The sequence below is a fragment of the Oncorhynchus clarkii genome, chromosome 8, assembly GCF_045791955.1.
Source record: "Oncorhynchus clarkii lewisi isolate Uvic-CL-2024 chromosome 8, UVic_Ocla_1.0, whole genome shotgun sequence".
In the NCBI taxonomy this organism is placed as follows: domain Eukaryota; kingdom Metazoa; phylum Chordata; class Actinopteri; order Salmoniformes; family Salmonidae; genus Oncorhynchus; species Oncorhynchus clarkii.
In genome coordinates, this window is record NC_092154.1 from 27924758 (window position 1) to 27949674 (window position 24917).

General features: G+C 39.4%; 1 protein-coding gene across 1 annotated transcript; it reads left to right on the forward strand.

The window, feature by feature from the left end:
• The first annotated feature begins 776 nt into the window (after positions 1-776).
• LOC139415224 (sphingosine-1-phosphate phosphatase 1-like) lies at positions 777-24060 on the forward strand. Its single transcript, XM_071163136.1, has 3 exons — positions 777-1862; positions 9498-9587; positions 20175-24060. The coding sequence occupies exons 1-3, from the start codon at positions 1062-1064 to the stop codon at positions 20724-20726; spliced, it is 1443 nt and encodes a 480-aa protein (XP_071019237.1). The 5' UTR covers positions 777-1061; the 3' UTR covers positions 20727-24060.
• Positions 24061-24917: the final 857 nt, after the last annotated feature.

Consider the following 24917-nt stretch of genomic DNA (forward strand, 5'->3'; position numbering starts at 1 on the left):
TAATTCCACGATAACTAAACCCTTGTTTTATACGCTAATGAAAGCAATTAAATGTTTAACTCAAACTTCATCTGAAAGTTTCAGAGTTTACTATTTGAAACTCAACATGTTTTAGAACTAATTTCAATATGAAATATGCTAACATGATTGCTATTGCTAACTAAATCGTTGCATAGCGACTAATTTTAAGACGCCATTTAAGCAGTTTGTAAGAAGATATTTGAGAAGTTCGTAAACTAAGATTGATTTTCTTATGTGAAATTACTCAACACCTTAAGATTTCATGATTTTCTTATGAACTTCTCAAATATGGTTGTAGTTAAGCAAAGTTGCTATTCCTCACGTGCAATTCCTCAACATCTTATGAACTTGTTTTTTTATTTAATTTTTTGAGTAAGAAGTGTTTTGTGAATCTCTAGACCCAGCTCTCCAAACGTTAATGTCAATACGTTCAGTACTCACCAAAATATTGAGTTTCGTAGAGCATCTATCATCATTACTGCACTTATGTACTTCCAAAAAAAGGTCTAAGTAAACATGTAATCGATGATCTTTCGGGATACTGTACTGCTGCTGGATCAGCCGACCTGCGTGGTAGTAATTCGTTATTTTATTCGAGGTGCAAAAGGTGGATTTGGTGAACTGAATGTATTTAAATTATGTAACAACATTCCAATCTTGTTTAGCATTGTCTAGTCGTCCATGCTTCCACTATTTGTATGCCTTTGCGTCACTTTCAATTAGGGACTTTTATTTTGAAGTCAACCCGCAAATTCCACTATTGTTGCTAATCGTTATGGTGGTGAGCTTCTCAAACGCGCCGGCCACAGGCATAACTGGTCCGGATTATTTTGCGACAAGTAGCTACCTACCTACATCAGACTCCGCTCCTCCGATCTAACTACACATTTTGTATTCCAACGACTTTTCAACCAAACTGGAGTTTATCGTATTTCCTCTATTTTGTCTGTGAAAGCTACCTACAGTAGCGAACGAGACTCCATTTTGCATGTGATTTGGAGGGCGGCTAGCTAGCTAAACTAGTTTGTGTCAGACGTACTATGGCGAAAGATCTAAAAACGATGTTCGTACGGTGTTGTGGGCATTTGCAAGATCCGCACCATGTAGCATCATTTCAAAAGCTCTGTGGTGTCCAAGGGTCATTCCCAGTCAAACTGAGCAGGAAAGAATGGGAAAATGATTTTTTTGTGAAACGCCACCAGGACCAAAGTGGAAACGGCGAGGGACATGTTGGCGGACAACAAATCGAAGGTCCTCTGCAAAGAAAAAGCGTAACTGCCGGAGAACAACATAAAGACTGTTCAAACAAGCTGCAACATGGAACAGCTCTGGTGTCTGGGTTAGGGGAGACACCCGAACAACAGACGGTTTCCCATGAGGGAAACAGTCAAAGTAGCGGCTGTAGATTGACTGGGAAGTCGTCCAAAGCTGTTGAGAGTGACCGCGAGAATGGGGACTCTAGTGGAAGGGTCAAACCTCTTCGCAGGAACTCACTGACTGGGGATGTAGGCCAGGAGTTTATTATTCAGAATAAGTTCCTATTCTACCTTTTCACATTCGGGTCCGAGCTTGGTAACGAGATGTTCTTCATTGTTTTCTTCCCCTTCCTAATTTGGAATGTAGATGCTTTTGTCAGCCGGCGAATCCTTGTGGTCTGGATCTGGAATCTTTTCCTCGGCCAATCTACCAAAGACATTGTCCGCTGGACGCGACCAGCATCTCCGCCTGTGGTTAAAGTGGAGGTGTTTTACAACTCAGAGTACAGTATGCCATCAACGCATGCCATGTCCGGGACCGCCATCCCTTTCTCTCTCTTCCTACTCACGTATGGACGTTGGCAGGTAGGCTATGCATCAAACCTAGCCTATAATCACAATTTTGAAACTAAGATTTGTTTACAAACAATTTAGTATTTTGGGATTCCGATGTGGTATTGACAGTTGAACTAAACTCATGAAACATTTATCCACCTCATTCTAAAGGCACTGTAAATATATTCAAAATTGTATCCCAACGCCCACACATTCGGACTGAGCATTTAAGTGGCTCAGAGAAATAAATTATGACCAAATATATTTGAGTTGTATAGAAAAATACACAGTGATTTTAAAAAATAAAGTGATGATTTAAAAAAAATGACTGCATGAGGGCTTTAGAATGTCATTAAGTTTTGTAATGGAGTGGCAACGGGATACAGCGTTTATGTATCCCAATTTGCCCAGGCAAAAAAAAAGAAGGATATTTCTGCGCATGTGTATGATTTAAAGAAATTGTTACGGGGTGCTCGGCGGCGACGCCCCCTTCCTTCATCGCCTTTGTCTGGACGTTTGGGTCTTTGCGTGTCAAAAAAAGATACACGTCAAATAACGCAGTTCTATTATACAATGGTGTGTGTAATAAATTTGCACGTGCAATCCAAGCGCCACCACTACTGTCAGTAGCACTGTCACAGCTGTACAAAAAAGTCTGCAAACACCGGCCACCAACGATGTGTTTACTGTACCGCGTTGGTAATAAAGCATGATTTATTCGACAGCACCAATACAACCAGCCTGAAAACAATGACCAGTAGAAACTGCAGTCATTTTCATTATTCTTAACAAGGATTCCGGCTAAATCATTGCTAGTGGAATTTGCGGTTTGTCTTCAAAATAAAAGTACATTGTTGAAAGCGATGCAGAAAGTTACAATTGGTGGAATTGTGCCATATTTAGACTAGGCAATGTTGAACAAGGTTGGAATGTGAAGCAATGAAATGGGGTATCAGTCTACTCTGTGACAGCCAACAGAACACAACTGTGAAAAGTTTACGCAAATATCAGTGTTGTAGCTCTTATGTGAAATCACCTTCCCAGTCAGCCTATTGTGTGTATTGACATTCATATTGCACTGTAAAGCTTTACCCCATTTCATTGATCTCCAATCCTTAGGTATCAGTCTACTCGATACCCAATATATCTTTTCCCAACGTCCTCCTCAGTTATCAGACTCCAAAACATCCACACAGTATTGTTTTTCCTCGGGAATAGTGTTCAATACACATAGGTTGACAAGAACTGTGGCTCAATTCAGTTTCAGAGTCCCGCAATAAGAGCTACGATGCTAATGTTCTCTGGGTGTTGCTGACTAGACTGATCCCCCATGCCATTGATCCACAATCCATAGGTAAGGCTGTACAATGAAATAAATATGCCCACAATGCAATTCTAATGTATAATACATCCAGTGTGATTTCAACAAGTTTTTGTCAAATTAACAAATTATTGTCTTGTTGTTTTTCTATAACATTCCAACCTCGTTTAGCATGAGTTATTCAGTTATGGCATAATTATACTATTTGTATTCATTTGCATCACTGTCAAAGGCATACTTTTATTTTGAAGGCCAACCTCAAAGTCCACTATTGTGGCTAATCCTTATTGTGGCTAGCTTCACATAGATGTGTCCGACCACCATTAATCAAATAAGAACTGTCTTATAAATTAGGGTTTTTTTAGACGATGACACCTTGCTATATAAGCTAGTTAACTATAGCAACTGAAACAGATGAAGTCGTTTTGGGGGAAGAACATTCCATGAACTAGCTAGCTCTTTTTTTATGACCAGCACTGTAGGTGCGCAAGACAACTTTACCAGCATCATAGCATACGTATCGATGAGTCGTTACTTATGAAATACGAGTGATAGTGTAATCACTGTGAAATAACTACGCAAAAAAATAATGAACGCTTTAAATTATTATTTGACATGTATATTTTTTGACATGCAAAGACCCAAACAGCCTTCCATAGTTCGCTGGTGTAGCCTTCAACATTTATGGAATGCCGTAGTTTCAGATTCTCGCAATAAGAGCTACGATGCTAAACTTCTCTGGCTGTCCTTGGGTAGACTGATACCCCCATGTTGTCATCCACAATCCATAGGTAAGGCTGTACAGTGAAATAAGTGTGCCCCCAATGCAATTCTAAAGTCTAATACATCAAGTGTGATTTCACATTTTTGTCAAATTGTCTTTTGTTGAATTTATATAACTTTCCAACCTCGTTTAGCAAGATTTATTAAATGATGGCATAATTCCACTATTTGTAGTCCTTTGCTTCACTGTCAACAATCAATTTTTCGCTAGTGTGGTTAATCCTTATTGTGGCTAGCTTTACATAGGTGGGTCCGACCACCGTTAATCAAATAAGAACTGTCTTATACATTTTTTTTTTTTTTTTAGATAGTTAGCAAGCAAACTATAGGTACTGAAACAGATTGTGCTGTTTAGCTATGTTTTTGGGAAAGAATATTGTTTGCTTCCATGTTTGCTAGCTTTTTTTAAACGTCTGACTTCAACTGTATATTTTTGGGAATGTTCGTTCAAATCGCTGCTGAATTAATTTTGTATTTCAGCTGTTCAGAAACATATTCAGCTACATTAGAAAAATGTATATGTGCCTAAAATAACACATGCCCATAATGTGATCTGTATGCTTAGATTTAAGAAAGAGGTTTCCAGAGGGGCGAAACTCCATAGCCACTGCCTATTCATTTTTTTAAAAACTGAATGTCTAGAATGAGCTTTATGAACATTTACATAACACTATCAAATTCTATGGCAGCCATGTTAGCTCCTCATTAACATTACATGGGGAATATTTAAACAATGCTTTAACTGAATGTTTAGAATTGGAACAATATTCTAAAAGTTGGCTTAACTCTCTAAATATATGGCTCTGGGTACACTTACCCGTAGGATATTAAAAATCAGCTTTTCTGTGTCGGAATGGTTTGGGGGTACCCCAACAACAGAATGCGTGGGTGTATACCGGTCATTAAAGGGGAACTGCACCTGCTTATTTTGCCTCGTTTTTTAGCTTGCTCCTCAAATGCTGGATGCCATGACAGAAGCCAACTCGGGAGTTGGCCTGGGGGTGTGATTTGATATGTGTGTTTCTTGGGTGTGTCCACCAAGACACCCATCTGTCTGATCCTTGCTCACAGAGTGCAAACCAGCTGTGTAACGTGAGCCCCAGTTAGAGGTGGGGGAGGAGAGGGACACAACAGCCAGAATGACAGAGGGATTCATGTGATGTGGTTTTATAACAATTCACAGCACATTTAACATTTGCGGGACATGTTTTTTCGGCAATCCCAAAGTTGTCTGTCTGACCGCCCGCAGCATGAACCATTCCAACCGCGCCTCAGACTTCTCTGTCGGGTGATGCGGGGCTCGATTGTGAACACAAGGTTAGGTAGAGGGTACCTAGCTAGCAAACATTAGCTAGCCCAAGTGTGGCTTACAGCTAGCTAGCTAGACAAGAAGATCCATGGTCTCTCCCGGTGAAATTGATTTTGAAAATTATTGTCTCAATACTCTCACCACTTGAGTGTTGTACATAAATAAAGATCACTGTAAACAGTAGTGTCGTTGCAAGGGATTTATTATAGTTAGCTAACTATATGGAAAACAGTGTTCGTCTTCTCATTCTGCAGCAAAAATCTGGCTGACTGCCGACAGTTGTCACTGCAGCGCAAGTGAAAACTACTTAAATCCAGGCACCATTTTTTTTTTTTCCCGGACTGGATCAAATGTAAAACATGAAATAGTTCAGATTGTGGTCTCAACATTACAATATCATGCATGGAGCTCAGAGATGTGTGAAATTGTGCAATTTAATCACAACTTTGAACCTTTTTCAAATGTTTTTATTTAACTGGGCGAGTCAGTTAACCTCTAGCGACGAGCAATCCCGTATCCGGGATCTTAAGTATAGCCTCAAGCTCATTAGCATAACGCAACGTTAATTATTCATGAAAATCGCAAATGAAATGAAATAAATATATTGGCTCTCAAGCTTAGCCTTTTGTTAACAACACTGTCATCTCAGATTTTCAAAATATGCTTTTCAACCATAGCAAAACAAGCATTTGTGTAAGAGTATTGATATCTAGCATAGCATTAAGCCTAGCATTCAGCAGGCAACATTATCACAAAAATAAGAAAAGCATTAAAATAAAATAATTTACCTTTGAAGAACTTCGGATGTTTTCAATGAGGAGACTCTCAGTTAGATAGCAAATGTTCAGTTTTTCCAAAAATATTATTTGTGTAGGAGAAATCGCTCCGTTTTGTTCATCACGTTTGGCTGAGAAAAACCCCCGAAAATTCAGTCATTAAAACGCGAACTTTTTTCCAAATTAACTCCGTAATATCGACAGAAACATGGCAAACGTTGTTTAGAATCAATCCTCAAGGTGTTTTTCACATATCTATTCGATGATAAGTCATTCGTGGCAGTTTAGTTTCTCCTCTCTTCAAAATGGAAACATGCACGCACCTGGCGATTACGCAATAGTTTCGACAGAGGACACCAGGCGGACACCTGGTAAATGTAGTCTCTTATGGTCAATTTTCCAATGATATGCCTACAAATACGTCACAATGCTTGCAAACACCTTGGGGAAACGACAAAGTGTAGGTTCATTCCTTGCGCATTCACAGCCATATAAGGAGACATTGGAACACAGCGCCTCCAAAATCTGGGGTACTTCCTGTTTGAAATTTCATCTTGGTTTCGCCTGTAGCATCAGTTCTGTGGCACTCACAGATAATATCTTTGCAGATTTGGAAACGTCAGTGTTTTCTTTCCAAAGCTGTCAATTATATGCATAGTCGAGCATCTTTTCGTGACAAAATATCTTGTTTAAAACGGGAACGTTTTTCATCCAAAAATGAAATACTGCCCCTAGAGTTTCAAGAGGTTAAGAACAAATTCTTATTTGCAATTTATGGAATTTTCCAAGAATTCCAAAGGAGCATGTTGACAGTTGATCATGCCCCTCTTAGTGTTATATCAATGATCCAAAATCTATTCTGACCAAAGTATTATTGCAGATCATTTCATGATGTACTTAGATGTTGTATAAAGGTAAACAAAATAGGGAAACCTGTCACCTTTTTAAACATTGCTTAGGCCCAACTCAACATCCTTGCCTCCTTTCATTCAGGTTGGTTGCTCAAATTAGCTAATTTTCCAGTGAAAACAGAGTGAAACATTTGTGGCTGCTTACTATTGCACAATAGTCTGCTTTTTAATGCTGTATGCTCACTGCTTGTACATTAGCCCCGACAGCCCTCCCCCCATATCCTAGCAAGCAATCTTACTGGTTCAGTCATATCAGGAGAGATGTGTTGTGATGCCCTCTTAATGGGAAAAGTAAGAGTGGCTAATCTCAGAACCAATACGACTGAACATGTGTGATAAGAGAGAGAACAAGCTGTTTCATTATCCCTTGTGTAACTGAGCCACAGACTCAGTTCTGCAGGTTTAAAGAGTGTGTTGATCCAGCGAAGAGAAGTTAGCATCTCCCTGCAGTTTTGGGTGAACTGTAGCCTAGTCCATGTGATTGGCTGTCCAGGCTTCTGTCACAGCCTATCCCCACCATGACATTTCACTCATGACATTGTCATTGGCAATCATCAGAATATGGCCTTCTACTCCTCTCCATTTTTATGGTTCGATATTCTGTTTAGTTGACCAATGAGCACAGAAATTAATGCAATTTGCTAAGCCTATTTGGTCGAAATATAGCAAGACATTTGCTTCGAATTCCGATTTACAGTAGGACTGTTTCAGTATCATCTAGGCCCGGAATGGCCAACTCCAGTCCTTGGGGGCTTGATTGGTGTCACTTTCCCCCAGCCCCAGCTTACACTGCAATAATCAACTAATCATAATCTTCATTTTAGAATGGAATTAGTTTAATCAGCTATGTTTTCTAGGGATTGGGAAAAGGTGTGACACCACTCCGGCCAGTAAAGGCTCTGACCATGAGAAACAAGATTCTCTGGTCTGATGAAACCAAGATTGAAGTCTTTGGCCTGAATGCCAAGCGCCACGTCTGGAGGAAATCTGGCACCATCCCTATGGTGGTGGCAGCATCATGCTGTGGGGATGATTTTCAGCAGCAGAGACTGGGAGATTAGTCAGGATCGAGACAAAGATGAACGGCGCAAAGTACAGAGATCTTTGACCAAAACCTGCTCCAGAGCGCTCAGACTGGGGCTAAGGTTCACCTTCCGACAGGTCAACAACCATAAGCACACAGCCAAGACAACGTAGGAGTAGCTTCGGGACAAGTCTCGAACAGTTCTGGAGAGACCTGAAAATAGCTGTGCAGCGACGCTCCCCATCCAACCTGACAGAGCTTGAGAGGATCTGCAATGAAGAATGGGAGAAACTACCCAAATACAGGTGTGCCAAGCTTGTAGCGTCATAACCAAGAAGAATTGAGGCAGTAAATTACTGAGTAAAAAGAAAAGAAAAGGGTGCAAACATTTCTAAAAACGATTTCATCAATTTAAGAATAAGGCATTAACGTAACAAAATGTGGAAAAAGTCAAGGGATCTGAATACTTTCTGAATGCACTGTATTGAAGGAGGGTAATTCGTTCCTCCCCAAAGCCCCCAAAAGGTGTGACAACCATCCCCTATTATGGATCGCCCCCATGCCAGTACATTTAGATCTGTCCCTAACCAGACTCAATAAATATCTTAACGTTACAAACATCTTAACATCCTTCTGCCAAATAATCTTTCTATGGATTACAGTGGGCCTCTGCCTATAAATCTATACCAAATCACAAAAATATTTATGACTCATTTCAGAATCTGTTTTTCTTGAAGGGGAACGGAGACAAAAGCAAAGACCTCTTGGGAAAATCTGCCTTGTCTATGGCATTAAAATTCACAGTTCATTGTTAATCTGTCCATCAAACATCTGGGTAGGCCTATTCTGATACTTGAAGAGTCTCATTACTGTACCTTTTTGACAATGGGGCTATTCAATCCTGACCCTCGAAAGCATTGTACAACTTGTTTTCTTTTCTTCCTTGTGGTTAGTCTCATAGGTTAATAAATGACTTTCTGTGATTGGCCTGATTAGTTCTCCCACCTGGTTTCACCATAGACATTAAAACCAGTAGATAGTCATAGGAATACGTGGATGACATCAGCGCTATGTAAAACTCCCAGTGGAGCATGAAGCCGGGAATTATTAGAATTTGAAGCTCGCCATACTGCTGACTGGCACCAAAAAATCACTAAGGATCATGGTGAAAATGGCCATAACTAGCAAAGGATCATGGTCGATATAGTCGTTTTCATCCTGCCTGAAAGCCTCGTAGCTTGCCAGCCCGTGATTGGTCTATGTCAGCACGTGTGACGACAGGTCGCAGGTCTGAATCAGTCTGATTTAATGAATAGCCTAGCCAAATGAACAACTAATAGGCCTATTGCTGTGGCCTTCCAGGACTGTAATTGAATAGCTTTTTACACACTTGAGATAGAACACACTGTACCTGTGACTGATTGGTATTCAGCTTGTTAAGCACAGCTAATAATATGTATAGGCTGAAGTTTTTAAATCATTAATGTGAACAATAGTAACCCCCTCCCCTTTTTTTCCTCGTTTGTTGCTCTTGCTCACAGTACCCTTTCCTGTTTGGCTTGAGTCTGGCCGTCTGCTGGAGTTTCCTCGTCTGTGTAAGCAGAGTCTACATGGGCATGCACTCTGTCCTGGTAAGTCAATAGTATTTTAGACCAAACAATAACCTTTTCTTGAAATATGAGGGTGTAAAACATGCATTCTAAGAAATGTTTATACATTTGTTGTTGAAGACATTCAAGGTTTAACCTGCAATCCAAACTGAATCCATGCTCCGTTTCACGATAGTTCCACCTCGTGGTTTCCGTCTTGCCATGCCTTCATTGAAACACCTTATTCTAAAATAGGATCTCCATGATAAAATCAATCTACTTTCACCCCTGCTTGTTCAATACAGATGTTCTGTACACACCAGGGTGATTTGAAAATGGTGTGATGTTTTTCATATTGTGTTGTACTGCTTTGGGTGCATGAATCACTTAATAAAATAACTATTTATTATAACCACCACACATAATCAGACAGAAATGTAGACTATCCTCTGTCCATTTGCTCCAGTGCATATTCAAGCCAGGCTCAAAACATACACTGCCGCTTCAGAAAAAAAAGCCCTGTACCTGACTCGCTTTTCCAATAGTTGGACGTTTACAGGAGTTAACATCGTCTTTTGAATGTCGTGATTATTAAAAATAAAAATGTATAGCCTATGCCTTTTCTAAATTCATGCCCCCTTTTGACTTTTCCTAAATTACTCTATTTAACACACTGACGTTGTTAGAATGTCTATCACTAACATAATTTGTGTTAGGAGAACATGTCACTGGCCCATCTACACTATATCAAAGTTAATTTCACACATATAACAATAGATGTAGCCTTAAAACCAGATTAAATTGTGTCTGATGGTTGACAATATTATCAATTGTCAAATTGTGACTGATGAACAGCGCAGCGTGTGGAATTGAAACGGGAAAAACTAAAAGCAAGTCCTTCTACAGAGTCGCATAATTTTGTTGTACGTTTTTTTTGTCTTTTATAAAACATACACAAACAACATCCTACAAACATCAACTACATCACACCTGCCCAGACCCACTAGCACACACCCCCATCTCCAGAACACACATCACTTTCTGCCACATGGCCTGAAACGGCACCATTTTGTTTCTTTCCATAGCCCACGCACATTCAATATATTAAATAATAAATAATTTGATTTTTCCATTGTTAGCCGATTTTGATTGGTTTTCCAAGTTTTTAGTATCTGTTTTTTCAAGATGAGTGATGTAGAGAATTGTCCTACCCATCGGGTTTCTCACTACACCCCCATATACCATGTCTTGAAATAGGCAGACTTTCCAGACCTTAAAGCATTCCCAGAAGGCATGTATTTTTCACTCATTATTACTTAAAGGAAAAATCTACCCAAAACCACTCATTACATTAGTGTTAAATAACACTGTTAGAACAATATTTTTTGTGAACAAATGTTTCATTTTGTCATTATAATAAGGTTGGTAGCAACGTGAAAATCGTTGTGGAAATCTGTTGCAACTCGAGTCGACTACAAAAGCCACAATGCAATGCTCTCTCTATGGGGTAGCTGTAACTACACACAATAATACTAAAGTCAATATCAGCATGTGGAGTAACAGTTTAAGGTGATTTTTACAGCTATCAATTTACGAGTCTACAATCTCACAATGTTCAACCTGCAGATTGATGTGCCTCAGAGTGGAGCCCCCCCCCCCCCCCAATTTTTAAAATTTTATTTTAAATAACATTATAGGATTTTAGTTTTTGGTCCAAAAATCACCAGGAATTGAGCTATAAATTACTTTCATTTAGGAAATCTGTTCAAATATTCTCAAAAATAAAAAAAGAGACGTGATCATCTCCCAATGTAATCAAGGTATGATTTGTATTTGAAAATGACAATCTCTTAGTTGTGGTCATCTTGCAGAGTACAAATTATTATAATTATGTTCCGGCCTCCCGACCATCCGGACTGACAAAAATCAGCCCATGGCGGGATCTAGTTGCCTACCCCTGCTCTACAGCTTGATAATATGCTCAATCAAAGTTTAAGTTGAATTTCCTAGGCTTGTCTTAATCTTATGGCTTAGATCCCTCTAACGGGATTGATATGACAGCCAGTGAAAGTGCAGGGCGCCAAATTACACAATTTTAAAGACAAACTTGTTGTTAATCCCACCACTGTGTCCGATTTCAAAAAAGCTTTACGACGAAAGCACACAATGATTTAGGTCTGCACCTAGTCACAGAAAAACACAGCCATTTTTCCAGCCAAAGAGAGGAGTCACAAAAAGCAGAAATAAAGAAAATTAATCACTAACCTTTTGATTTTCATCAGATGACACTCATAGGACTTCATTACACAATACATGTATGTTTTGTTCGATAAAGTTCATATTTATATCCAAAAAAGATCAGTTTACATTGGCGCGTTACGTTCAGTAATGTTTTACTTCTAAAAATCAGCCGATTTTGCAGAGCCACATGAATTTACAGAAATACTCATCATAAATGTTGATGAAAGTACAAGTGTTATGCATGGAACTTTAGATACACTTCTCCTTAATGCAACCCCTGTCAGATTTCAAAAAAGCTTTACCGAAAAAGCACAACATGCAATAATCTGAGTACGGCGCTAAGACACAAAAACAAGCCATACAGATATCCACCATGTTGTGCAGTCAACAGAAGTCAGAAATACCATTAAAAATATTCACATACCTTTGATCTTCATCAGAATGCACTCCCAGGAATCCCAGTTCCACAAATGTTTGATTTTGTTCAATAAAGTCCATCATTTATGTCCAAATACCTCCTTTTTGTTTGCGTGTTTAGTACACAATCCAAACTCACAAGACGCGGGCAAGTCCAGGCGAAAGTTCAGACGAAAAGTCATGTTCGTAGAAACATGTCAGACAAAGTATAGAATCAGCCATTAGGATGTTTTTATCATAAATCTTCAATGTTTCAACCGGAGAATTCCTTTGTCTGTAGAAATGCAATAGAACGCAGCTAACTCTCACGCGAACGCCCCATGATCAGCTCATGGCACTCTGCCAGACCCCAGACTCAATCAGCTCTCATTTCCCCCTCCTTCACAGTAGAAGCCTCAAACAAGGTTCTAAAGACTGTTGACATCTAGTGGAAGCCTTAGGAAGTGCAATATGACCCCATAGACACTGTATAGGCAATGACATGGAAAACTACAAACCTCAGATTTCCCACTTCCTGGTTGGATTTTTTTCTCAGGTTTTTGCCTGCCAAAATGACTTCTGTTATACTCAGACATCATTCAAACAGTTTTAGAATCTTCAGCGTGTTTTCTATCCAAATCTACTAATACTATGCATATATTAGCAACTGGGCCTGAGTAGCAGGCAGTTTACTCTGGGCACCTTATTCATCCATTCATCCATATTCATCCAAGCTACTCAATACTGCCCCCAGCCAAGTTAAATGATGTAGATTCATCTTGGCCTCTGTTTCACCAGCCCTTTCCCCAACATTTAGTTTCTCACTACAACAAATGTTGTATAATGGAAATGCACAAATAATTTTGTTGCAGTCTTTCTCATGTCATTCAAACAAGTCTGGTGCTTCATGCTCTAAACGACTCAATTTTCTAGTTCTGCTGTCTGTAAAGAAATGGGCGAGCTGTCGGTTGAGCCTAATGTTTCGATTGGACAGAGCTCAGCTTCATCTCAGTTCACTCGCTTTTTATTGCACGACAAGTTCCACTCGCATGTTTTGCTCAGATCATTTAGATTGGTGCTGCCAACTGGGTATATGATTAATCAGTTGGCGAGGATGTTTGCCAGCAAGCTAATAATGTGTATAATATCTAACAAGCGGCACGAGTGTAGGAAAACAGGATAAAACGTTGATGCTGTTTTCTGACTGAGTTGACAGCAAACTCGCATGCCTGCTGCTAGTTTTGAGAACTCACACACACACCTCTTCTGCTCCTGCATCTTGTCGTGGTTTATAAAGCTGCAGAGAGATTTTAAGTAGGCCTAGGTTATTGACTACAACCATTTTAAAACATGTTATAACACTTCCATTTTTCATCATTAGGGGTCCTAGCACCCAAGGTTAAAATAAGCGATGGGCATTTTGAGTCTTTTCAGTGAGGTGGATCATTCGGCACTTTGTCAGTAGGATATCCGATTTTTTCCAAGTCAGCCCATCTTGTGACATTTTGACTTCTGAGGTAAAAATGAAAGTCCTTGTGCACACCTATCACTGAAATTGTTCAGTGGAGTTCACGCTTAACCCATTCAAGTGTGTGTGCACGTCTTTCCAAAGGTAATAAGGTCAAAGTTCAGTTGAGGGCCAACCTCACCATGTTGGATGTCTTATCCGGGACATTTTTTTATTTTCCTTTTTTCCACCCTGACACTGTTTCATATTCAACATCATGACATGGCTCTTGCACAATGTTTACTCTTATCTGAAAAGAACCTTGAACTTTTTCTGAACATCTCTATAGCTTGATAAGATGCTCAATAAAAAGTTTACGTTGAATTACTGAGGCTAGGCCTAACCTAAATCATGTAGTAGTGCCTCTTTCACAATCCTTTGCCGCAACATTTAGTTTTCAATCACAAATATTTTGTATAATGGAAATGCACCAAGTATTTTGTAGCATGAAGTTCATTATTGTAAAGTGATTGTGTTTGCCGAGTACTCGGAAAAAACAATTATCATAACGGATATGGAGAATTTTCCGGATGCAATTATAATACACGTGTATTATTATTATTATTATTATTATTCGTGATCGAAAAATAGATGTTCAGCTGCCAGCACACATCTTTCTCTTGTTGTCAAACAAGTCTGAGGTGGTGCCTGCTCTAAATGCTCAATTGGCTAGTTCTTCTTCTGTCTATAAAGAAATGGGCGGGCTGTAGGTGGATTCTACTGCTACAATTGGATAGAGCGCAGCTGTATCTCTGTTAACTCGCACTTCATTGCATGAACATTTCTCATGTTCTGCTCCGATTATTTAGATTGATGCTGCCAACTGGTTATATGGTCAATCGGTTGACGAGGACATTTTCCAACAAGCTAATAATGTGTATATTTAATTGATAATGCCAGAGAAGCTGTAGTTTGGAGGATATATTGGCATGGGTGTTCATCTTGGGATGGCAAACCTTGCCAATATATCCTCCAAACCATGGCTTCTGGGGCGTTATCACTTTCATACACCGGGGTACCAACCTATTTTGATTTAATTTATTCATACTATTTCATCCTTCCATGAGGATATAGTCCCGAGGTTGCTACCCAAGCCATCTGGTCGTTCATTTCATTGTATTGTTTCCAGTTAAGGTTCACTGGTCGTTAGTTCGATTGGGCAGGTTGCTATGGCAAACAAAAATTGTTGCTATAGATCCCCCCCCCCCCCCCCAGCTAGCCAACTACACAGCTAACACTATCACTCCAGACTGTAGCAGGAAAGATGCTGAACTAGCTGCATTTAGTTTTTCTATTGACAGGTCTTTGTATACAGTGCCTTCAAAGTATTCACAACCCTTTACTTGTTTCACATTTTGTTGTTACAGCCTGAATAAAACATTCATTAAATGTAGATTTTGTATCACTGATCTATTCTTCATGCCTTGGCTGTGCGAGTAAATAAAATATTAGTCCCATCTGTGTGAGCTACACAATTTACATGGTCACCTCACTCAAAACACCCAATTTTTTTAGGAGGCTAAACCCATGATTTGGTCAAACCGTAAAATACACTATCCTCATGATTCCTTTAACGAAAGTGTCTGCGTGCCCCTGTAGGCTACCTGTTATGCTGGGGTCTGCTACTGTGTTGAGCCACTCCTTTCCCGGGGGAAATAAACGCTCTGGGAAAATAGTGTTTTGATTGTGTAACATTTTAAAATCCTATTGTGGGGAAGACAAAGCTATCCCGTTGTTATAGTTGAATAAAGAAGGTTATCAGCTTTCTGTAGGTATAATTTGTATTTCTCCGCTCTCAATTTTGAGCTCAATAGCAACCATTTTACAACCAAGATATTTGATATGGCTTTGAGATACGGAGCATGCGACATGCACTTTGGCCATTGCGATTGCATAGGGCGCTAGGCTACAACTACAATGTTTTCTGGGACATAAATGTACTGTTGGATTAACATGGCTACTGGCAGTGGGTATTATATTTAGAGTTAGCAATCTAGCTAATGTGTTTTGAATTTCCACTTACTCAGTTGGTGAATTAGCCACAAATACAGTAAATTAGCACATTAGTGTTAACATTAGTAAACTAACACATGCAGGCAAGCTCATCAGAAAATTCTGGAACCCTATTTTAACAGTAAAATATAACAACAATAGCCTAATTGTCAACCCAAAATGCATGACAATCACTGGATTAGGGTGCACATTAAAATATTTTGAATCACAACATAAGGATGATGAATCAACTTATTTCTTGAATCACATCTCAGTAGTCTACTTAAGCAATAAGGCCAGGGGGGGTGTGGTGTATGCCCCATATACCACGGCTAAGGGCTTTTCTCCTGCATGACACAACGCGGAGTGCCTGGATACAGCCCTTACCCGTGGTATATTGGCCATATACCATGATGGGTTCTGACTTCTAAACTTGTCAAATGAAATATCCTTGTTCATGGTATGGAGGGAGAGAGGGGAATGCAGAACATGGTATTGTTAGACATCAGGTGTCCTGTGGAAAGGAGAAGTGCCACCGTCTGGTTTCTACACCAGAAGGTAATGGTTATCTGTAGGATGAATGTATATGGTGGGGTCAATTAAGGTTGGATATCAGCCAAGGGCTTGGAGTGTTATTGAGTAAGGGGAAAGCAGTCACATGGTTGTGGTCACTGATAAGGGTGGAGAGCTGTGGATTAGTAAGGAATGGGGGCTGAGGTCAGGTCACATTAAGGGAGAGGGAACAGTTATTACCCACATCACTTATTTTCCTGCCTAGCAATAAGGATGTAATGTTTAGAGAAGAGGAGGAGACTTCACCTAAAGTGGGGTATAAATACTTGTGCTGGTGGGAACATGTTTTTGTCTGTTCAACTGTCTGACACATTTGGTGAATAAACATGGTTTGAGCTTTTCATAGTTGTCTGTTAGGTTCTAAATAAGAGTAAAAACTAACAACCACAAACCCCCAGGTGCCTTATTGCTATTATAAACTGTTTACCAACGTAGTTAGAGCAGTACATATACAAGTTTTTGTCATATCAAGGCTGTCAGCCAATCAGCATTCAGGGCTCAGATCATTTTTTATAAAGCACTGTGAATGGATTTATAAGATACTAAAAAATATATATATATATATATTGCGTGACTATAAGAAAAATCATGTGCAGTTCCACCAGGGGAAAATGTTTGTCTGGCGCCCTGACCTAATAGCTTTTTCCTTGAGTCATAAAAGTGCATTGAAATGAGTAAGGTTGGTGGCTACTTGGAGACACCAGTTAGACCTCTCACTCAAACCCATGTCATTGTTTTGTCTGATGTTGCACATGCCCCAAATGTTCCATGTATACCGTAAAACTTCAATTAATAGCCTGGGCATTTATTTGTTTAAATCATTGAACACAACAGGTGCTTTTTAGAGACGGGCTACTATTTGAGGCAGGTATCTATTTCCTTAATGCACAAAGCTTTTACTAATTTGCGTAGTTAATTGTTTAATTCCAGCATTCACTTCCAGTATTTTCATACATTTCTTTATTTTGTCTAAGTTGCCAAAAAAAATAATACTTTTCCTTGACAGAATAATTATTTTGTGTTTTCGTACTGTTTTTGTACTTGCCAGTTAGCTAGCAGTTGTTGTTGCTGTTAGCAGCCAATGCCTAGACGTTTCTTACTGGGGATTGAAAATGGATGAATGCCATAATTTTTTTTTGTCATTTACTGAATGTAACAAATCAAACATTAACCTCATAAACAATTAATGGTAACTCATGGTGATCTGGTAAACAATATATTTTGACCCAGCGTTTATTTGAAACGAGCGTTTATTTGCTGAAATGTGTGTCATTGCCGAGCTATTAAAAGGGACAGGTAGCTATTTGAGACTCAGCATTTAGTTGAATTTTTAAGGTATTGTTATTATGTTACAGAATGTATCGAGAGTATTTTCAGATTTTGTTATCAACAAATTCTGGGGGAAATGTCAATGTAGAATGCACAGAAAGTCAAGTGTAATGTTTGGATTCAGTCTTGTCAGATGGACTGTTGTGTTGATTATGCTTTTCATATTTCTTCTGTAAGAAACATGCCAATTTTGCCCTATCCATATAGGCCAATTCCCAGAAGTATATAGGGTTAATTGTTACATAGTTCAAATATGTTGTAGACAAAATAATGAAAAGGGATGTATGCTAGCCACAATAAACATAAAATATTTGTAGGCTACTTCAACACGTACATTGAATGTTTGCTTTTTGCTTGACTTGACAAACTCGTGACTCGATCTTACAAAGCAAGACATGGACCTGACTCGAGTCTCGACCCGTTCTACATGGGACTCGACTTGAGACTCGGGCCTTATGATTTGAGACTTGCTTCTGACTCGAATAACAGTGACTTGGTCCCACCTCCGCCTGGCGGTATGAAAAACAAATGCATAGAAATCATTTTATAAAACCTTTAAATTTGCCTTTATTGACATTTATGTCACGCCATTATGTCCACGTTACACTGAATCTGAGGAATGGGAGAACACCAGCCATGACCACCTAATCTCCTCTCCATTCTTCATTTTCACCCAATAACTCTCTTTTGTAAAACAGCGAGGGGGACGATCGTTGTTCTGTGGGAAGTTGATATATCTGAACAGGCCATCTCCTCTCTATATATCACAGCGCTGGTCATCACCGATGCTCTGTATTGGCCAGGGGGATTGTCTATTATATTTACTAAATATTCAAGTGACCGCTCTAACAATGGAAATATATCCAAAGTACCATTCTAACCAATGAGACCTCAGGTACACGTGTGAACAATAGGCCATAGAGATAGAGGACACCTCTTTGTATCTTTGTCATTATAGCATCTGTGACAGCATGGGCAGTGCCATTGAGCCTAACTCCATTTTCAAGTAGTCCATTTTTTTTCTTCGTTGGCTGATTGCGCCCAAAATCACCATCCAGTTGACTACTTTCAAATGGTGGCCGCCCTCAATGGCAGTGTCCATGCTAAAACGGGTTATATCCATGATGGGTCCTCTATTTATCTCCGATATAAAGTTGTTTTTGGGTACGTTTCTGAAATGCCACGTGCCCCCCCCCCCCCCCCAGATGTCTGGACCATTCTTGATACACACAGGAAACTGTTGAGCATGAAAAACCCAGCAACTTTGCAGTTCCTGGCACCTACTACCATACCCCGTTCAAAGGCACTTGAATATTTTGTTGTTGTTGCCTATTCACCCTCTGAATGGCACACACAATCCATGTCTCAAGGCATATAAATCCTTCTTTGTATTTAACAAGTGATATCAATAAGGGATCATAGCTTTCACCTGGATTCACTTGGTCAATCTATGTCATGGAAAGAGCATATTTTGTACACTCAGTGTATATCAGTGCATTTGTATCAACCTAACCATTACAAAACTTCTATTAGATCAAATAAGACTCATTGGCAATGAAAAAAAAGTGTCAGAATTCGACACTCATTGACCTCCATACAAAAATTCCTCACTTCATGGGCTATTTTTCGTGAACAGGTTTTGGGCTGAGTAAAACCTCTAGCTTTGCCTCTTCCTCTCTGGTATAAATTATAATGGATTTATATATTTTCCACAATCTGCCTTTTTTCTGGCCTGCAAATTGATTTTGACATGGAATTTTTTTAAATTGTGCAGCCCTCCGTTGAATTTCAAAATCCCAATGTGGCCCTTGAGCAAAAAGGTTTGCTTAAGGGCGAAAAAAACAAAACAATCTGTCTATGGTCTGCGGGGGCCCTCAAGCATCCAGGGGCCCATTTTTCAGAGTGTGTGTCAGTCAATCACTCAAGTTGACTGAAGAGGAGGATGTGGAATACTTAAGAGAGCTGAGTTCAGGTTTTGGGATCATTGCAAGTTTGCAAACTTGATTTTCTGGTTAAAATCCCTTCATTGTATTTCAGATGACTTAATGTCTTTATTGAGGGAAAGATAAGGGACAATTGAATGGCTAATGAAGTTATTTAAATATATTGCCTCTGTCTTTTGTCTCGTAATCTCTCACCAAATAGAAAGTAGAGTAAAATGGTGTTTGAACTATTTTGTTGTCATGTCATTTGAACATGGATTTTTTTTTTAATCACAAATTAATAGTAGTAGTTGAAATAATTATAGATCCTGTGTGTTAAGAGTATAAGGGTGCTTCCAAGGTTGTTGGGTTTCTATCCGTCAGAAAAATCACAATCTATCCATCAACCATGGGCCCCCTCCTCCTCCTTTTTTTTTTTTATGACCAATTTATCCCTTTTACCAAAGAGCACCTTCTAATTACATAGACCTACTATTGTGTACTCTAGCAGCACTTCCCTTCTTTTTATCCACAAGTTATCCATCAACCAATTGAAGATGTAGTTGCGTTTTTCCAAATAGTTTCTCCCCACCACACTGCTGCGTTGACATGTGTTTAATGTATTGGTTTCAAAGCACCCTAATATCCTTTGCAATCTCTGTTTTACAGGAGGTCATTGCTGGCTTTCTATACAGCCTGCTGATCCTGGCCGTCTTCCAATCAACGTTGGACCAGATTGACAGTTTCTACCTGACGAGCCACCATGCACCACTAGTCATTGTCATCCTGCACGTAGGCTTAGGCTTCCTGGCGTTCACCCTGGACTCATGGAGCACCTCACGGGGTGACACAGCGCAGGCTCTGGGCACTGGGGCCGGGGCTGCCCTGGCCTCCCACCTCAACCACCAGCTGGGCCTGCTGGCCGACCCACCACTTTCCTCCCTGCCCCTGGCACTGCCCCCCCTGAGTGCTGCCCTATTGGCCCGCTCCCTGCTGCGCCTACTGCTTGGGGTGGTCGTCCTGCTTGCCACCCGGGCTGCAATGAAAGCAGCCACCATTCCGCTGGCCTGCCGGGTGTTTGGGCTGCCTGCTGGTGATGTACGGCAGGCACGGCAGCACATGGAAGTTGAGCTATCTTACCGCTACATCGTCTATGGCACTGTGAGCTTCAGCTGCGTCTGTCTGGTTCCCCTCCTCTTCAGCTACCTGAACCTCTCCTGAACAGACTCGATAATCTGCTAATCAGCCATATGTGCTTAAACAGTACATATGTACAGCAGAGACATGGCCACATGCCTATTATATTATGGTGACCGGGAGACTAAAAAATATATGTTAACTCTAAACATCTCCACCAACTTTTTTTGGGGGGGGGTTGTCTTTTTCATCTCTGTCACCAGTTGTCATGTTGTCAGTCTGTGCCGTTAAAAGTAAGCCCAGCTAGCACATAACGTTCTGAGAACCATATGTTTCTTAGAGCTTGGTGAGAGTGTGGTTGTCTCATGGTTATTTTGCATACAACCTTCCCACAAGTTTCTGGGAATGGCGCATGATAGTTGCTTGGATTTGAAACATTCTCAGCACATTTAAGGAACTTAAATTTAAGGAACCAAAAGTTCAAACATGGTTACATTTAAACGTTCTCCAACTGGTTTGACATTGGGTAAGTTCTCAAATAGTTCAGAGAACGTTAACGTTCTTCTGTAGGAATTTCAGTACTTCAGCATTACGTTTCCTCATGGTTCTGTTTAAAGCAATGTTCTCAAACTGTTCTAGAATGTTATTTAAAAAAATACATTCCGTTCTCAGCGTCAACAGCATCTTTTTTAAGTGTGTTCAGGTGTTGGCCACAGCTGATCTTAATGAGTGCTTGTTTCCTTTGAAATGGGTTCTGTTTGAATAGGTTAAAATGAACAGCGTTGTAAGAGTAAAAAAAAAAAAAAACATTTCACTCCATCCTGGTGGCGTAGTGGACTAATTCAATGGATAGAAAACACAGATCATTGGTTTGAATCTCATTGACGCCATGTCGCAAAAAATAAATGTGTTTGCATGATTTAATGCCTACGCAAATTAATGTCCATGTGTTCTTCCTGTGCTCAGAGTTCAAAACAGTTAAACTAAGCTAGCAGTGTTATTAAAAGTCTTATTGAAACATGTTCTTAGAATTTTATTTAATTAAGTTCAAATCAGAATGTTAATAAAACCTCCTGGAAAACTTTCAGGGAACCGTAGTAAAATGTTCTCAGAACCTCTCTTCTACCTAAAAATGTATGTTCTCGGAACAGGCAAAAATGTTCACTTCTGTTCTCAGAATGTTTAAGAAATGTTGTGTTTTACCGGTCAGAAAATGTATGCTTCATTCCCAGAACCAATAGGAAACCAAAAATGTGTGTTCCCACAACTTCCAATGAACCAAACGTGCTAGCTGGGAGGTGTTTGTTTTATATTAGCCAAAATCCATCTCCTCTTGATTACGCTCTGCTCCCAACAGAAGACCCTTTTAATAGAAACACAGATACTGGCCCCAGTTTTTTCAAAACATTTAAGCCAGATCATAACGATCCTGTGTTCAATTCTCCTCCCCGTTCAGATGTCGTCCCTCATTTTTGTAAGTAGTTTTATGAAGAAACTGAAGCAAATCTAACATATCACATGTGCTACAATTAAGATCATGTTATATGAGCCCATGAGATTTGGGTCAACCTTTTTTTAAATTTGTGTATCTTTCTAAAATTATGGGGAACAAAGTTGATTGTGGAAACCGGATTGAGACAAAATCTCCCCTCTGTACCGTACAGGCCCTTATCCTGCTCACTACATCAATATTATTTACCCTTGAAACAAATAAACAGGAGGTACCTCTTGAAACAATAAACTGGACTCAATTCCAACCCCTACAAGTGCAGTTTGATGTCATTTCAGTTATCATTTTCCCTTGAATTTATGTTTTTGTTCATAGGAACATACCACAAAAATGGCACCTTACCTTTTGAGAGAGACCATGTTTTTTTCCCTCAGAAATATGTGAGATTTGCAACTTGCAAGTGGAAGGATATTATACTCACTGTGATCTCAAGGCATGATTATTGGGGCATTAATCTGATGTAATTACAATGGCTGTGTTTACACACAAGGCCTAATAAGATGTTTTTATTTCATATTCAATCCTTTTTGTCTGACTGTCCACATTCAGTTTTGCACATACACATTGACCCTGCCTTTTGAAATAGCACACAGACACTGATTATTTAGTGTCACTGTTCCTTTCTATCGTTTGTTGATTTTTTTTTCTTCTATGTTATGTCTTTAGCTAAACCTCTTTGGTCTTATTTATAATGTAGACTACTGTAACAGTTTTGCGATATCTCTGACGGGCTGACATGCTTGCAACCAAGATCAGTGTTTGTTCTTATCTTGACACTGAGAATGACAACAAAAATCAGTTGAGAGCAAAACAATCTGAGCGTCCAGACTCCGGTGACATGCAGAGCATTGGAAATGTATAGGATTTTAGTACCACTGCAGAGCATTGAACATGTATAGGATTGGAACTCAAAACATCAGGGACCTCGTTTATAAAACATTCTTATGCACGTATTTGATTGTACATTTAGCTTACAATGAAATCCACAACAGATTATTTAAAAACCTTAATGTGCGTACCTCTAAGTTAGCAACAGACCATGCTTGCAACTGTATTCCAAGCAAGATGTTATTTTGCTCCTTTGGACAAATGGAGGTACATGCCATAGGTTAACTGTAAGGACGTTGATCTAAGGATTTGTGGTCTACGAATAAATATTATGGTTATATTAAGAAGACAAACAGGAAAATCAAATAAATTGTTGTCCACTTCATGAAACAATTTGGTGAGTTGGTGAAAGCACAGTATGGCAAAATGTTGTTTATTTTTATCGTAATAGTATTGCAAGATAATTCTCGTCTGTTATTACGTGACGAGCTTAAATCTGTAGGGCCAAATGCAACCAATATTGGCCACCATATTACCACAAGGTGATCTCTCGTTAAACCATCAATTCACACTAAGATCACCTGCACAGGGATCTCAAATGCTTTCAACATTTCCTGATCCCTTAAAGTCGAGCTACGCGCTCGGTCGGTGTGATGTTAGTCTGCTTTCGCCCCAAAATGGTTTCATTTTTTTCTCGACAGGGTATTATTTGTGGTATACACCGGGTCATTGGGCAGACCAGGCGCAGATTTACCTATTTTACAATCATTCCGTACAACTGAAATAAACGATTTCCTCGTTTTCCATGCAAAATCTACTGTTGCAAGTTACCCTACACATTTTATGAATGGAAAACTCATGTGTACGTACTTTAACATCTCCAATTCATGTAATTCTTTAACAACAACTTGTCTTAACACTGTATGGGCATTTCTTATCAAGAGGATGAATTAAAATATCCCAGAACTGTCCACCTCTAAAATGTGTAATTAAATCAAGACAATCACAATTGAGTTAATATAATCTTTTTTCATTAAATTGTTGTCGAATAAAGTTGTCAGATGACTTTTTAAATTCTAATTATGTTGATGTTTAAAATGAAATATTCTTACAATGAATTACCAGCTTTGCAATTTTCAATGTTCCTAATGGGTACATTTTTCATTGGGGTTGGGAGTAGAGAACCTAGACGACACTGTCTGGTATCAAACTGACTTGACACGATAACAACGGGAGATAAACTAATATACAGTTGAAGTCGGAAGTTTACATACATTTAGGTTGGTGTCATTAACTCGTTTTTCAACCACTTCACAAATGTCTTAACAAACTACAGTTTTGGCAAGTCAGTTAGGACATCTACTTTGTGCATGACACAAGTAATTTTTCAGCAATTGTTTAGACAAATTATTTCATTTATAAATCAATCTCAGTGGGTCAGAAGTTTACATACACTAAGTTGACTGTTCCTTTAAACAGCTTGGAAATGTCCAGAAAATGATTTCATGGCTTTAGAAGCTTCTGATGGGCTAATTGACATTATTTGAGTTAATTTGAGGTGTATCTGCGGCTGTATTTCAAGGCCTACCTTCAAACTCAGTGCCTCTTTGCTTGACATCATGGGAAAATCAAAAGAAATCAGCCAAGACCTCAGAAAAACAATTGTAGGCCTCCACAAGTCTGGTTCATCCTTGGGAGCAATTTCCAAATGCCTGAAGATACCACATTCATCTGTACAAACAATAGTACGACGCAGCCGTCATACCGCTCAGGAAGGAGACGCGTTCTGTCTGCTAGAGATTAACGTACTTTGCTGCGAAAAGTGCAAATCAATCCCAGAACAACAGCAAAGGACCTTGTGAAGATGCTGGAGGAAACAGATGCAAAAATGTTTATATCCACAGAAACCGGATCCTATATCGACATAACCTGAAAGG